General features: G+C 47.2%; 1 protein-coding gene across 5 annotated transcripts in view; it reads right to left on the bottom strand.

Annotated features, from left to right (window-relative positions):
- Nucleotides 1-985: 985 nt before the first annotated feature.
- SLC25A25 (solute carrier family 25 member 25) overlaps nucleotides 986-12,940 on the bottom strand; it is a 158,567-nt gene continuing 146,612 nt past the window's right edge. For all 5 annotated transcript variants that reach the window (XM_085614174.1, XM_085614175.1, XM_085614173.1 and 2 more), the window contains 2 exons: nucleotides 3,887-4,037; nucleotides 986-3,806 (listed from right to left, as the gene is read on the bottom strand). In XM_085614174.1, coding sequence (XP_085470300.1) covers nucleotides 3,622-3,806; nucleotides 3,887-4,037 — 336 coding nt within the window. In that variant the 3' untranslated portion in view covers nucleotides 986-3,621. The remainder of the gene's footprint in view (nucleotides 3,807-3,886; nucleotides 4,038-12,940) is intronic.

Below are 12,940 nucleotides of genomic sequence, written 5' to 3'. Positions count from 1 at the left end.
TGGATCCAGTCTGACGCCTGGGGATATTCTAAGGTAAGGAATCAATCACTAACGTCTCTCTTTCAGATGTCTTTTATACTCGCAGCCCAGGACATTGTCCATCTGCGTGGTTCGGTTACCTCAACCTCGAGCTGGGCTTTTTCCTCCGGCTTCATCAATGTCTTTGTCGCTGGGAGTTCCTCCCCAAAGATGTCCAAGCGCTTTTTGCAGAATATCAGTACATCTTATGATTCACCTCGCATCTTTCCCTATGGTGATGAACTGTCTTTCAACCTGAACGCAGGCAGGCGTCACACTTGGGTGTTGTGGCAACAAAAACACAAATTACACAGCTTGTAGTGGTCAGACCAAGGGTACTTCATGTTACAGTGGAAGCAGTGTTAAAACTAGGTCCGTTCCATCACCTGCTAGGCATCTTCGAGGGAGACATATCAAGGACATGCTTGAGGCCTAGTGGTGGAGTGTCTGGTGATCCTCTGTGTCATAAAGATCTCGGTAGCGAGTCAGCAGAAGAATATTACTTTATCCTACAATGTACTGAACAGAAGACTGGGGATAGTGGAGAAAGCGTTGAAGGGTGCCTCAATCCTGGAGCTCCAGTTGTCACGTACAAACCCAAGGCAGCAAAAACTAATCTAACATGGAGGCGGTGGCCATGCGCAATGCCAGCATATGAAGAACTCCTACATCATGACTGAATAGACTTCTTTGAAGTAAAACAATTTACAAACACTCAAGCTCAACACTAGATGGCAGGAGTATGCAGACCATATGTATCTACAGCAGCACATGCTACAAACTTGTTTTATTACGTTAAAGTTTGCAGTTTTTGAGGTCCAGCCTGGTAGCAAGAATTAATCCAACATGTATGAATCTGGAAAGGATTTCTTGGAGAAGAAATGAGTTTATAAATATCATTGAAAACTCAAGATGCAGAACCACAATAACAAGATCTAGCGCTTTGAGACAAGTGATAAAGACAGAGCAGAGTTATTAAGTTCTTTAATACAATTCTATGCCAAGATAACATTGTTTGGTTTTGCAGCTTGGAGTTGAAGTAACAGGCAGGTTGTTGGGTTTTGCATTGATTCATCGCTGCAGTCTACAAATCCCTGGTCATTAGGCAACAACGGTTCAAAAGAGCAGCAAAGAGCAGGTTTTCAGCTATTCTCTGACTCACTCAAAGAGCAGGTTTACAGCTACTCTCTGACACACCACATCTCAAAATTCAAACATTCCCAGGGAATCACCTCTCGGAGCCATAACCCATTCAGACTGACAAAACCAACTATTAACACTGAAAATCCAGGGCCACATGGGGGAAAGGTAGTCATCCAAGCCCCCAGTGACAACGTGTCCGGTGCAGGAAGTAAACATTCTACAGCCACCAAAGGATATGGAATAATTAAAGTGCAAAGTGTCCTGTGGTCAGTCACAGGAGCTAGTCGCTGATTCCTGCCTCCCTGAGACTTTCATTCCTTCCAGAAAGCTCCACCTTCTTGCTTTCGTCTGGTGAGGCCAGGACCGGATTCCTTCTCAACTCCCCTCCAGGAAGAATTAACAACGAAATTGTCTTGATGTCACAGTCTCAAACAAAACTATTCCTCTGAAAGCATCTATCCTCGTGGGATAGCTAGACAACACGTCCCTTGAACTCCATTACAGCCGCAGAGGCAAACATGAGCCTCAAGCTTATGAAAATAAAACATTTCAGAGACATTTGGAACAAGACACGTCAGTATATACAATTTGAAATGAATTACTCTAAATAAATAGAAAATAAATATTCAGTAAAACCAGTCTCTGCTTAAATGGAATGTGCTGATCCCTTCAAACTAGGAATGGCGCCTCCTGACTTCATTCTGCAATGGAAAGTATCTCCCTCGTAATGAGGACAGGTGATCAGACAGGCACGGCAGTGATCCGCACCCCAACACGTCAAACAATGCACTGGGGACACTATAGCCCAAGGGGCTCCCAGTACCACCAGTCTTCAGACCCACAAACTACCCTGCTGTCCTCAAGCTCCCTGGGCATACTGTCAGTACACACCCTCTTGCCTCCACTTTGCAGGTTATCTGTTCGAAGCTATGGGCACAGTATTAAGGGATCAGAAGCTGCAAATGGGTGTGCCAGCACAGCATGTGAGTGAGCGCATAGGAAACTGGTCTCTTGTCACGGCCAGGGCAGAGCCTTGACTGAATGTAGGATGGGCACAAGCTGGCAATGGGTAAAGCCAGTGACTGGGAACAAGAGGGGGCAGCGCCAAACAGCATGCGAGTGGCCCCACAAGGGGGCACAGTCTTTGTCAGAGCACAGCATAAATGGTGCCGAAGCTGCAACTGGATAATGCCAGGGACAGGGCACAACGAGAAGGGGAAGGAAGGGCCAGACAGCATGCGAGCGAGCACAAGTAACAGGTCTTTTGTCAGGGTCTGGGCAGAGAGAACCTGACTGGACCCACAGGAGAGAGCAGAGGGTGACACAGTAGAATGGTTTGGGGACACACTGTGAAAGGGCACATAAGTGGAAGACAACACCGTCTCAATATGGGCACACTGGGAAAGGGGTTGTGCCCTCTGTGACAGGGGCACACAGAACGGACACCGACAGCAAACAATAGGTCAGCAACTATAGTGCATGGAAGCAAAGGTCATCGCAATGGAAGCAGCTTCAGGAGTTAAAATCTGCCTCTAAATGTGCCAGATTTCAAAAGGCAGATATTTAAGCACCAGAAATGGACTAAGATTGTCTGGAAGTCGTTCATACAGTTTGCTAGGGGCGATCAAATGGCATTGATATAAAGCCTTAACCATCAAAGAATGCACTCTGCAGAGCTGGAGTAACGCTGGGAGCTCTGCACTTCCCTTGCACCTACTTGCACTACGGGGTACTTGGCCCAGTAACGTACCCCGGGGCTCGATGAGGAGCACTGTGAACAGACAGTGGACCAGGAAGGCTCGAGCCTCGTCCACGGTGGATGTGCCCACAGATACGCGCCTCAGGGTCAGCCGAATCTCAAGCTTCTGCTGCTACATCAGATTCACATGTATGAAATAAATACAATACTGCTTGCCCGCTCGGAGGCCCCACCCAAACGCACAGGCCTGTCTTTCCTCAATCTACTGCAGTCGCACCACACTTCAGCCAATAACAGTGCATCAACCCAAGGTTGGAAGAGTTTGTGGACACTGTACAAGGGGTTTGGGGACCGGAGTTTTAGCCATGGGGTCACAGAGGCACCTTCACACATACTGTGCCCGCAGCAGCAGCACCCTTCGAAATGCTTTAAAACAAAAACACGAAAAACACAACATGAATACATTCTAAAACAACAAATGTAAACATTGGCAATAAATATCTGTTGGGACCTCTGTCCCTGAAATGCTCCATGTAGGCACCAGATGTGTCAAACAGCTGGGGGCCCTGAGGGCATCAGAAGAAGGGCCAAGGTGCCAGCAGCAGAAGTGCCACCCTAGAGAGCGCCCTTCCAGCTCACTCAGAGGCCACGTCTGAGGTAAGCAGCAGCTCGGCGCTCAGTCACATCAGTTTTCATGCATTCACAGAATGAGGGTGGTACACCATGGGCTTTGCCCAAAGTGGAGGGCTCAGTCGGGACCCTCACCGGGACTGCACTCCCAGAGAGATCTTCAAGTTCTCATAAACCACGTAGCTGATGCTGACGGCCGGAATCACCTTCATGAAGTTGGGGGCTAGACCGCGGTACAGGCCGATCGCCCCTTCAGTTTTTAGGATATGCTTGAAAAGGCTTGTCATGCTGACCTGGGGTGCTCCCTCGATGGAGGCTGCAAAGAAACAACACAAGGTTAGAGGCCAGTGACTGAAGGAAGCAGGCTGGGGGCTCTCAGAAGGGTGTACACCTCACCTTGGGCCTGCATGCGCGTCCTCACCAGGGCCAGCGGGTAGCTGGCCAGCTGGCCACACGTGCTGGAGATTGTCCCACAGGCCAGGAGGACGAAGACCCCAGGGTCCGCGCTGTTAACGGCAAATCTCTGCAGCCACGCGTTCTTCAGCGTCTGAAACATCAAACAGACAACACCTGCATGAATACGAGAACTGAGTCGGCAATTAAGGTGGATGGCTGGCCCCGGGGCGGCAGGGCAGCCTGGCCCCGGAGCGGGAGGGCAGCCTGTGGACGCTCACATGTGGACGCTGCACCACTCCACTGCCCTCTGTGTCCAGTACTACGGCAAGTGTGGGAGGGAGACTGACGTGTGGCCAAGATAAGCAAGGAGGACAAGCTGGGCAGGGTGGAGCATCGCGGTGACCCCACCCCTAAGCACGGAGGCCATGTTTGGCTGCGAGCGGACTACCATGTGGCTGCCTTACATTCGGCAGCAAGAGATCTAATAGCCAAGAAGGCACCGGCAGACTTCACCTTGAACAATGCCCAGTGGCTTGGCCATCAGCGGGTACGGTGCCAACTACCTCCGTGCTTCTTGCACAAGTTGCTTCCTTTGAAAAAGTCATAATCAGAAAACATTTCCCATTTGAAACAACAATAAAGCAAAGTCTTATCGCTGTGGTTTGTGCCACACCATGGACAGAAGAACACTAGTCAATAGCAAGGTTCATAAACATGTTTTAAATAAATTCAGGTTGGGAGACCCCACATGAGCACGAATAATGTCCTTATCTTAGCGAAAGAGCAAGTCGTTTCCCTGCACAGCAGCTAGTCAGTGTTTTCAAAAGGCGGCCTCCGCCAAAGACCTGAGAATTTGCCTTTGTCTGGCTCAAACGGAGTCCCTGAGTTTAGTCGAGTACATCTTGTAGAAGGTCACTTTCATAAAGATATTTACCACCTTCTAGAAGGATAATGTTACTTACCCAGTAAGCATCTGTTCTTGGCATGTAGAGCTGTAGAATTTTGCGGGTGGAATGTGCTCTAGGGGGTATTGTCAAGGTTCTTTTCGCTTTCACATAACATGTTTGAATACATTTCACGATCCATCTTGCAAAGCCCGATTTCGAATTGAGATTGACTGTGTGGTGGCGAAAAAGGAACCAAGAGCTGTTTTGTCTCAACGAAAATCTTTTGCTCTTTCCACATAACATAGTAGAGCTCTTCTAACATCAAGGGTGTGTAGAGCCCGTTCTGCTACTGAATCAGGTTGAGGAAAGAACATGGGTAACTCAACTAATTGATGTGAAAAGCAAAAAACACTTTAGGAAGAAATTTGGGATTGGTTCGAAGAACGACCTTGTCTTTGTGAAGTTGAAAGAAAGGCTCTTGTATAGTTAGTGCCTGGAGTTCACCAACTCTCCTTAAGGAAGTGATTGCGATAAGAAAAGCAACTTATGAGAGAAATTTTAGTTGACGCTTGTGCATTGGTTCAAAAGGGTGTACCCATTAGCTCGGTAAGGACTACGTTCAAGTTCCATACTGCAGCAGGTGGAGCTCTTGGTGATATTACTCTCTTTAGGTCTTCCTTAAAGGCTTTAATCACTGGTACTCTGAATAGAGTTAAGTGTAGACTGTTTTGTAAGTATGCAGCTACTGCTAATAAATGCAATCAGATTGATGTGTAGACTAATCCAGATTGTTGTACGTGTAATAGATAACAGATGTTTTGCACTGAAGCATCAAGAGGATCGATATTGTTACAGTATATAATAAATGAGTTCCACTTTGCTGCTTAGCATGCCCTAGTAGTAGGTCTCCTAGCCTCCTTTAGGATATTCATAGTCTGGTGGTAATTGTAAATAACTATACTATGAATTCAGGAGCCAAATCGCCAGGTCGAGTTCCTTGGGATTTGGATGCCCGATTTCTCCATGGCTCTGAGTGAGGAGACTGGAGTTGAGATGCAGCTTATGGTGTGGAACTATTGAGAGCTCTAGCAGGGTGGTGAACCAAAGTAGACTTGCCCATGTGGGAGCTATGAGAAGAAGTTTCAGGGATGATTGTCTGAGCTTCTGAACTACCAGAGGAATGAGTGGGATAGGCGGAAAAGCGTAGGCAAAGATCTTTTACCAGTTCATCCATAGTGCATTGCCTTTGGAGAGCGGGTGTGAGAACCTGGAGGTGAAGCTTGGGCATTTTGCGTTTTGAGTTGTGGCGAACAGGTCTATGTGAGGAAATTCCCATTCCTGAAAGTAGAGAAGAATAATTTGACTGTTTACTCCTGGGAGGTGTTCTGCTAGGAGATACATTTTGTGATGTATGGTCCGAATATGACTTGTTATTTCGCATACCATTACTTCGCAGCTTTTTACTTTGATGTTTTTCCTTAGCAAACCCCATTACTGCGCACGTTTTTAGTTTGCATACCTTTACATTGCAAGTGTTAATGTATGCGAACTAAAAGCTTGCCTAGTAATAAGAACAGACATTTACCCCGCTTATTTTTCCTAACCCCTTTTTTTACGGTAAAAAAAAAAACAACAAAAAAAACGCTACACTAAATACTCAATACAAATCCCTACACATCACAAACTCTAAAACATTACCCAAACCCTCAAACACTACACTACCCTACCCTAAAATACTACCCACGGACGACCCTCCCCTTCCCACCAGCCCGCTCCCTACACTCAAACACTACCCAGCACACACCCCAGACACTACCCTAAACCCTAACACACCAGCCTGCGATGCGGCTGCTGAATTCTTCCTCGAAAAGATGAATAAAGTCGAATCAGATCTAAGGTTGGCTGCACTCATTCCCTCGCCCCCTCCTGACCCCTCTGTCTCCACACCCCAGCCCTCGCTTCATGGCCGCTCCCTCAAAAACAATGCTTCATGGAGTCAACTCACTCCCCTCAACGACATTCCCATCCTCAATATTCTCTCAAACCTGAAACCCTCAAATCACTTCAATGACCCCCTCTCCCCCAACTTCTTTAAAGAAATGATAGGTACACTAGCACCGCTCAGGTCCAAGATCATCAATGCCTCACTTCAAGGTGAGATCCCGGACTGCTTGAAGGTGGGCCTAGTGCTCCCTATTCTCAAAAAACCCTTGGCCGACCCTGGTGACCTGAACAACCACCGCCCAATCACAAACATACCCACCCTGGCAAAATTACTGGAGAAATGTGTTCATGAAAAACTACGCAAACACATTGAGCAATTCCAGCTTCTCGACGGATTTCAATCGGGCTTCCGCACTGGCCACAGCACCGAAACGCCCATCACTCACATAGTGGATGACGCTCTTACTTTACTTGACCAAAATGAAGCCTGACTTTTAATTCTGCTTGATCACTCATCTGCTTTTGACACGGTCAAACAAGACAATCTACTCTACCTCTTGGAACGCAGGACGGGGCTCTCAGGCACAGTCCTTAAATGGTTTTCCTCTTTCCTCAACAGAACTCAAAGAGTCAAATCCAACCAGTCTCTCTCCAACCCTAGTCCCTGCACACTTGGTGTTCCCCAAGGATCCTCACTCACCCACACTCTTCAATCTATTCCTGGAACCACTGACTAATTCTTAAAGCCTACAACATCCAATATCACATGTATGTGGACGACAGCCAACTCTACATGAAAATCTCCTCCCCCGAAGACATCAAATCTCTCAACGGTACCCTGCTCAAAACCCTCAATTGGCTAACCTCCAACCATCTCAAATTAAACAACCTCAAGACGGAATTCCTCCTCATTGCACCCGCTAGGCAAACCCCCACTGTGGTGACATTTCTCGGTAACCTCACTTCCTTCAACTGCACACCTCACATCATTGACTCCACTAAATCACTGGGAGTTGTGCTAGACAAAAACCTTAACACGCAAGACCACATCAGATCATCGACCAAAGGAGCAAACTTCCAACTTAGCATCCTAAGAAATCTCAAACCCTACATTCCCCATGATGACTTTAAAGTGGCGGTGCAAGCACTTGTCATCTCTAGACTAGAATACGGCAGTGCGACTCTTTGAAGACTGCCGAAACTCAGTTTACCCCATCAGAGTATCTCTGAATGCTGCTACTAGACTCATCACGGGTTCTAAGAAGTCCAACCACATTTCGCCGGACCTGAAATCGCTCAATTGGCTTCCCTTTGAAGCAAGGATCCAACTAAAGATCGCTTGTATGACCCATAGAGTACTACACTTCAACACCCCACTCTACCTGACAAACAAGCTGGAACTTTCTGGTGGCTCAAGGTCCACAGGGAGCACCGGCACACTGCTGCTTAAGCATAGGAAATGTAATAAGCCTAAAACGTACAATCGGACATTCTCTGGCATCGCCCCGAGAATCTGGAACTCCCTTCCAGTGGATACAAGACTGATTCCGTCTACACTTGCCTTCAAAGGGGAAGCAAAAAGCTCTACTAATGAACAATGTGAACTAGATGCTGTGCTCCTCTTGCTTACTGTATACATTTCGTTGGTTGCGTCCCATTGTCGCCTGGCATGTTGTTTTGTTTGACCTTGATGTATATTGTCCTACCTGTTGTCCACCTTATTCTCATCTTGCCCCTGTTGTATATTGTCCCACTGTTACCCTGATTTTTCTCCTCCTGCAGTTTTCCGTTGTCTACCTAAACCGTGTGTAAAGTGCTCTGATACCCACCTGGGTCATGTTTGCGCTATACAAAATTTTAAATAAATAAAAATACCCTACCTTACACAAACACCACAACACTAACCTAAATCACTACCCCCTGCACAACCCTCCCTACCCCCAGCCCGCTCCCTACACTCAACACTACCCTGCACGCACCCCGACACTACCCTACACTACACAAAAACACTACCCTAAACCCTAAAACATTACCCTGTCCCTACCCCCAAGACGGTCCCTACACTGAAATACTACCCTGCACAACCTCCGGACACTACCCTAAACCACCACCCTACACTACAGTAACACCACAACACTACCCTAAACCCTAAAACACTACCCCCATCACCACCCTGCCCCTACCCCCAAGACTGTCCCTTCACTTAAACACTACCCTGCACAACCCCCCAACACTACCCTAAACCACTACCCTACACTAACACCACAACACTAAAACCCTACCCTCAGCACGACGTTGCCCCTACCCCCATTACTGTCCCTACTCCCAAACACTACCCTAAACCCAAATACACTACTCTACACTACACAAACTACACTACCCTTAAACCAAAAAGACTACCCCCTGCACGACCCTCCCCCTACCCTAAACCCTTAAATACTACACAACCCCTCTTACCTCGGTTGCTGTCTTCTCCGGCTTCCTGCGTCGTCAGTTTTGCACGTCGTTATGATGAAACGGAAGCGTGCCCGTTTCCACACATCGATGTTGATAGCCTTTACTTCACAAGCGTAACAACGCATGAGATGTATCAACTTGCGTAGTAAAGGCTACGCGTTGTAACATCGCATGCGTTGTAACGCTTGCGAAGTAATGGTACGCGGTGTAACAGCCTCGTACTAATGGATGTTTACCGTATGGCCCATTTCCAAATGGCTTGTGCTAGGTGTAACAGTTGGAGAGTGTGCCCTTCCTGTTTTTGTATATAGTACATAGCTGTCATGTTGTCTGTGCAGACTAAGACAGTTTTGCCTATTAGGTGAGTTTGAAAGTCTTTGAGCTCTAGAAACACTTCTAGTAGCTCTAGGTGGTTGATATGTAGGCTCCTGTACTTTAGAGTCCATAATCCTTGGATTGTGTGTCTTTGTAGGTGAGCACCCCAACCAGTGAGCGATGCGTCTGCTGTTAGCACTGTCTGTGGAACAGGGTCAAGAAAGGGCAGCCCTTTGGATAACTTTTGTTGGTCCCACCACTGCAGAGAGCGATGGGTGCGGCCATCTACCAACACTAGATCGGTCAACTGACCCTGGGACTGGTTCCACTGACTGGCTAAGCATTCTTGAAGGTGAAGTCGTGCGCCCCCTTCAAGAATGCTTAGCAACACGCCATCGTTCCTAGCAGTTGCAAGAATACCTTTGATGGTAATGATTGATTGGGCTGAAATTGAGTGAGAAGGGACTGAAAACAGTGAATTCTGGCTGTATTGGGAGAGGCTGGAGCTTTCTGATCGTCTATCGTGGCTGTCAAATAAGTTTTTGTGTTGGAAGGCTGTAGATGAGACTTCAGCACATTTACTGTAAACCCTAGTTATTGAAGTAAGAGAATAGTGGTTTGAGTGTGTTGGAGACACATTTGGTAAGTGCTGGCTTTGATGAGCCAGTCGTCCGAATATGGGAAGACATGGAAGTGTTGTCTTCTCAAATGTGCTGCGACTACTGCCAGGCATTTGGTAAATACCCTGGGAGCAGTGGTGACTCCAAATGGTAGCACTTTGAATTGGTAATGTTGACCCGCTATTATAAATCTAAAGTATTTGCAATGAGCAGGATGACTTGGAATAGGGAAATATACGTCTTTTAAGTCTAGAGTAGACATAAAATTGCCCTGCTGTAGAAGTGGAAGCACTTGTTGAAGTGTCACCAAGCGGAAATGCTCTGAAAGTATATAGAGGGTTAGTTCTCTGAGGTCTAGAATAGGTCTCGAATAGGTCTCGAATAGGTCTCAAGGAGCCGTTCTTTTTGGGGATAAGAAAGTACGGCTGTTACTTGCTGATGTAACAGCACACGTTCTATGGCTTCTTTGGACAGGAGAGATTGGACCTCTTGCTGAAGTAGATGTAAATGTTCTGGTGACATTTTGTGAGAACGTGGTGGAATGTTTGGAGGATTGTTGGTAAGCTCCATGCATCAACCATGTTGGATAATTCCTAGCACCCATTTGTCTGTAGTTATCGATTGCCAGATGGGGAGGAATTGTAAAAGATGTCCCCTGACAGGTGTTAAATGATCGGGGGAAGTGTAGGCAAGTCACTGCTTGTTGGGGGAGGGGGAATTACGTGGCATGGAACCGCTGCCTCGACCTTTGTTGTTGTTGCCTCTGTATCCTCCTCTAAAGAAGCCTCTTGTAGAGGAAGATTCACTGTTACCTTTGTAGGAGGCGGCAGTATTATCTGAGGACATGGTTTTTGACCCTCCACGGTAGAAGGAGCGACAAAAAGAGCCCCGATTAGAGGGAGACTGCAGAGCTCCCATAGACTGGACTACCTCTGTGCCTTTTTTCATTTTTTCTAATGACTGGTCTACTTTTGGCCCAAAAACATTTTCCTTGTCAAAAGGAGTATTTAAGTAGACTGTTGTACTTTGGGTTTAAACCCAGAAATCCTCAACCATGCATGCCTCCTGAGTAACACAGTAGTTTTGATCTCTAGCTGCGGTGTTTGCAGCATCTAATTGAGGAATTGGATGTGAGCTTCCCTTCCTGGACTAAATCCTGGGCATTTGCTTTGTGCTCATCTTGGAGGTGTTGTAGCCACTGCTCCATTTCGTCCCACTGTGCCCCATCATATCTGGCTAGCAGGGCCTGGGTGTTGGTGATGTGCCAATGATTTGCTGCTTAAGCGGCTACTCGTTTATCAGAGACGTCTACAAGTTTTGACTGTCTGGAGGGGGAGCATCCCCTGTAGTCTGTGAATCGGCCCGTTGAACAAGTTACTTACCTTCGGTAACGATATATCTGTAAGAAACATTAGTTAGTTAGATTGCTTACCTTAGAATATCCCCAAGTGTCAGGCTGGATCCGGAAAGATTTTTCGTCAGCAGTACCCTTGCGCGTCGGTAGGCGTCGTCTGCGACTCCGCGTCTATCGTCGGCGTCGTGATTGCCGGGATGACGTCGGAGTACTTAGACGCCGTCTTCGCGCGCTGACGTCAGTTCTGTACATAGTTTTCCGCGCCAGGAACGTAGAGCCATGCAAGAAACCGACACTGGTGCCATGAAACTAGGGCCCTGAAAGGGATGACCTTAACCCTAGGTATCAGTTCGCAGAACAGGGAGGATGGGCGGGGCGGTAAGGAATCTAACTAATATTTCTTACAGATTGAATATGCTACTTACCAGTATGCATCTGTTCTTGGCATGTAGGGCTGCTGACATTCATATCTGTGCATAGATCGCCGCCTAGTGTTGGGTCCGGATGTTTGCACGTTGTTGTCCTGGAAGAGTCTTCGAAGTATCCTGAGATAGGTGACTCCTCCCCTGGACCACAGTGCGCATGGGCATCCTCTCCATCCTCAGATTGTTTTTCACCATTGTGGCAGTGATGGAGTAGATACAGAAAGTGATGACCATGCTTACAGTAATTCTGAGAGCTGCAGTTGCTACAGGCGCCGGGGAGGAGGGTGGGCGATATGAATGTCAGCAGCCCTACATGCCAAGAACAGATGCATACTGGTAAGTAGCATATTCAGTTCGAGGCATGTGGGCTGCTGAATTCATATCTGTGCATAGAATATATAGCAGTACCCTCTATTAGCGGCGGCCACCAGTGCCAGCTGCAGCGGTCTGAAAAAGAGTTTTGAGAACAGCCTGTCCTACAGCTGCCTGCTGTTTTGATTGCACATCTACACAATAGTGTTTGGTAAATGTATGTGTAGTGGACCAGGTGGCTGCTCTACATATATCATGCAAAGGAATGTTTCCCAGGAAAGCCATGGAGGCCCCTAACTTACGTGTTGAGTGGGCTCGTGGGGGAATCGTTAATGTGCGTTTAGCTTTTTGATAGCAAATTTGAATACATTTAACGATCCATCTGGCTATACCTGCTTTGGAGATGGTGTTACCTTTGTGGTGTGGGGCAAAGGCAACGAAAAGTTGTTTTGTTTTCCTGAAGACTTTAGTCCTGTCTATATAGTACATGAGGGCTCTCTTTACATCCAGTGTATGGAGTGCTCTTTCTGCGACAGTTTGTGGGTTTTGAAAGAAAACAGGCAGTTCAATAGTTTGATTCATGTGGAACTGCGATATCACCTTGGGCATGAATTTGGGGTTGGTACGTAGTACGACCCTGTTGGCGTGAACCTGTATGAATGGCTCTTGAACGGTTAGTGCCTGGAGTTCACTAACTCTCCTCAAAGAAGTGATCGCTACTAGGAAAGCTACTTTCCAGG

The sequence above is a fragment of the Triturus cristatus genome, chromosome 1_2, assembly GCF_964204655.1.
Source record: "Triturus cristatus chromosome 1_2, aTriCri1.1, whole genome shotgun sequence".
Lineage (NCBI taxonomy): Eukaryota > Metazoa > Chordata > Amphibia > Caudata > Salamandridae > Triturus > Triturus cristatus.
The sequence above is the reverse complement of the archived record's forward strand: the minus strand, read 5'-3'. Positions and strand labels throughout refer to the sequence as shown.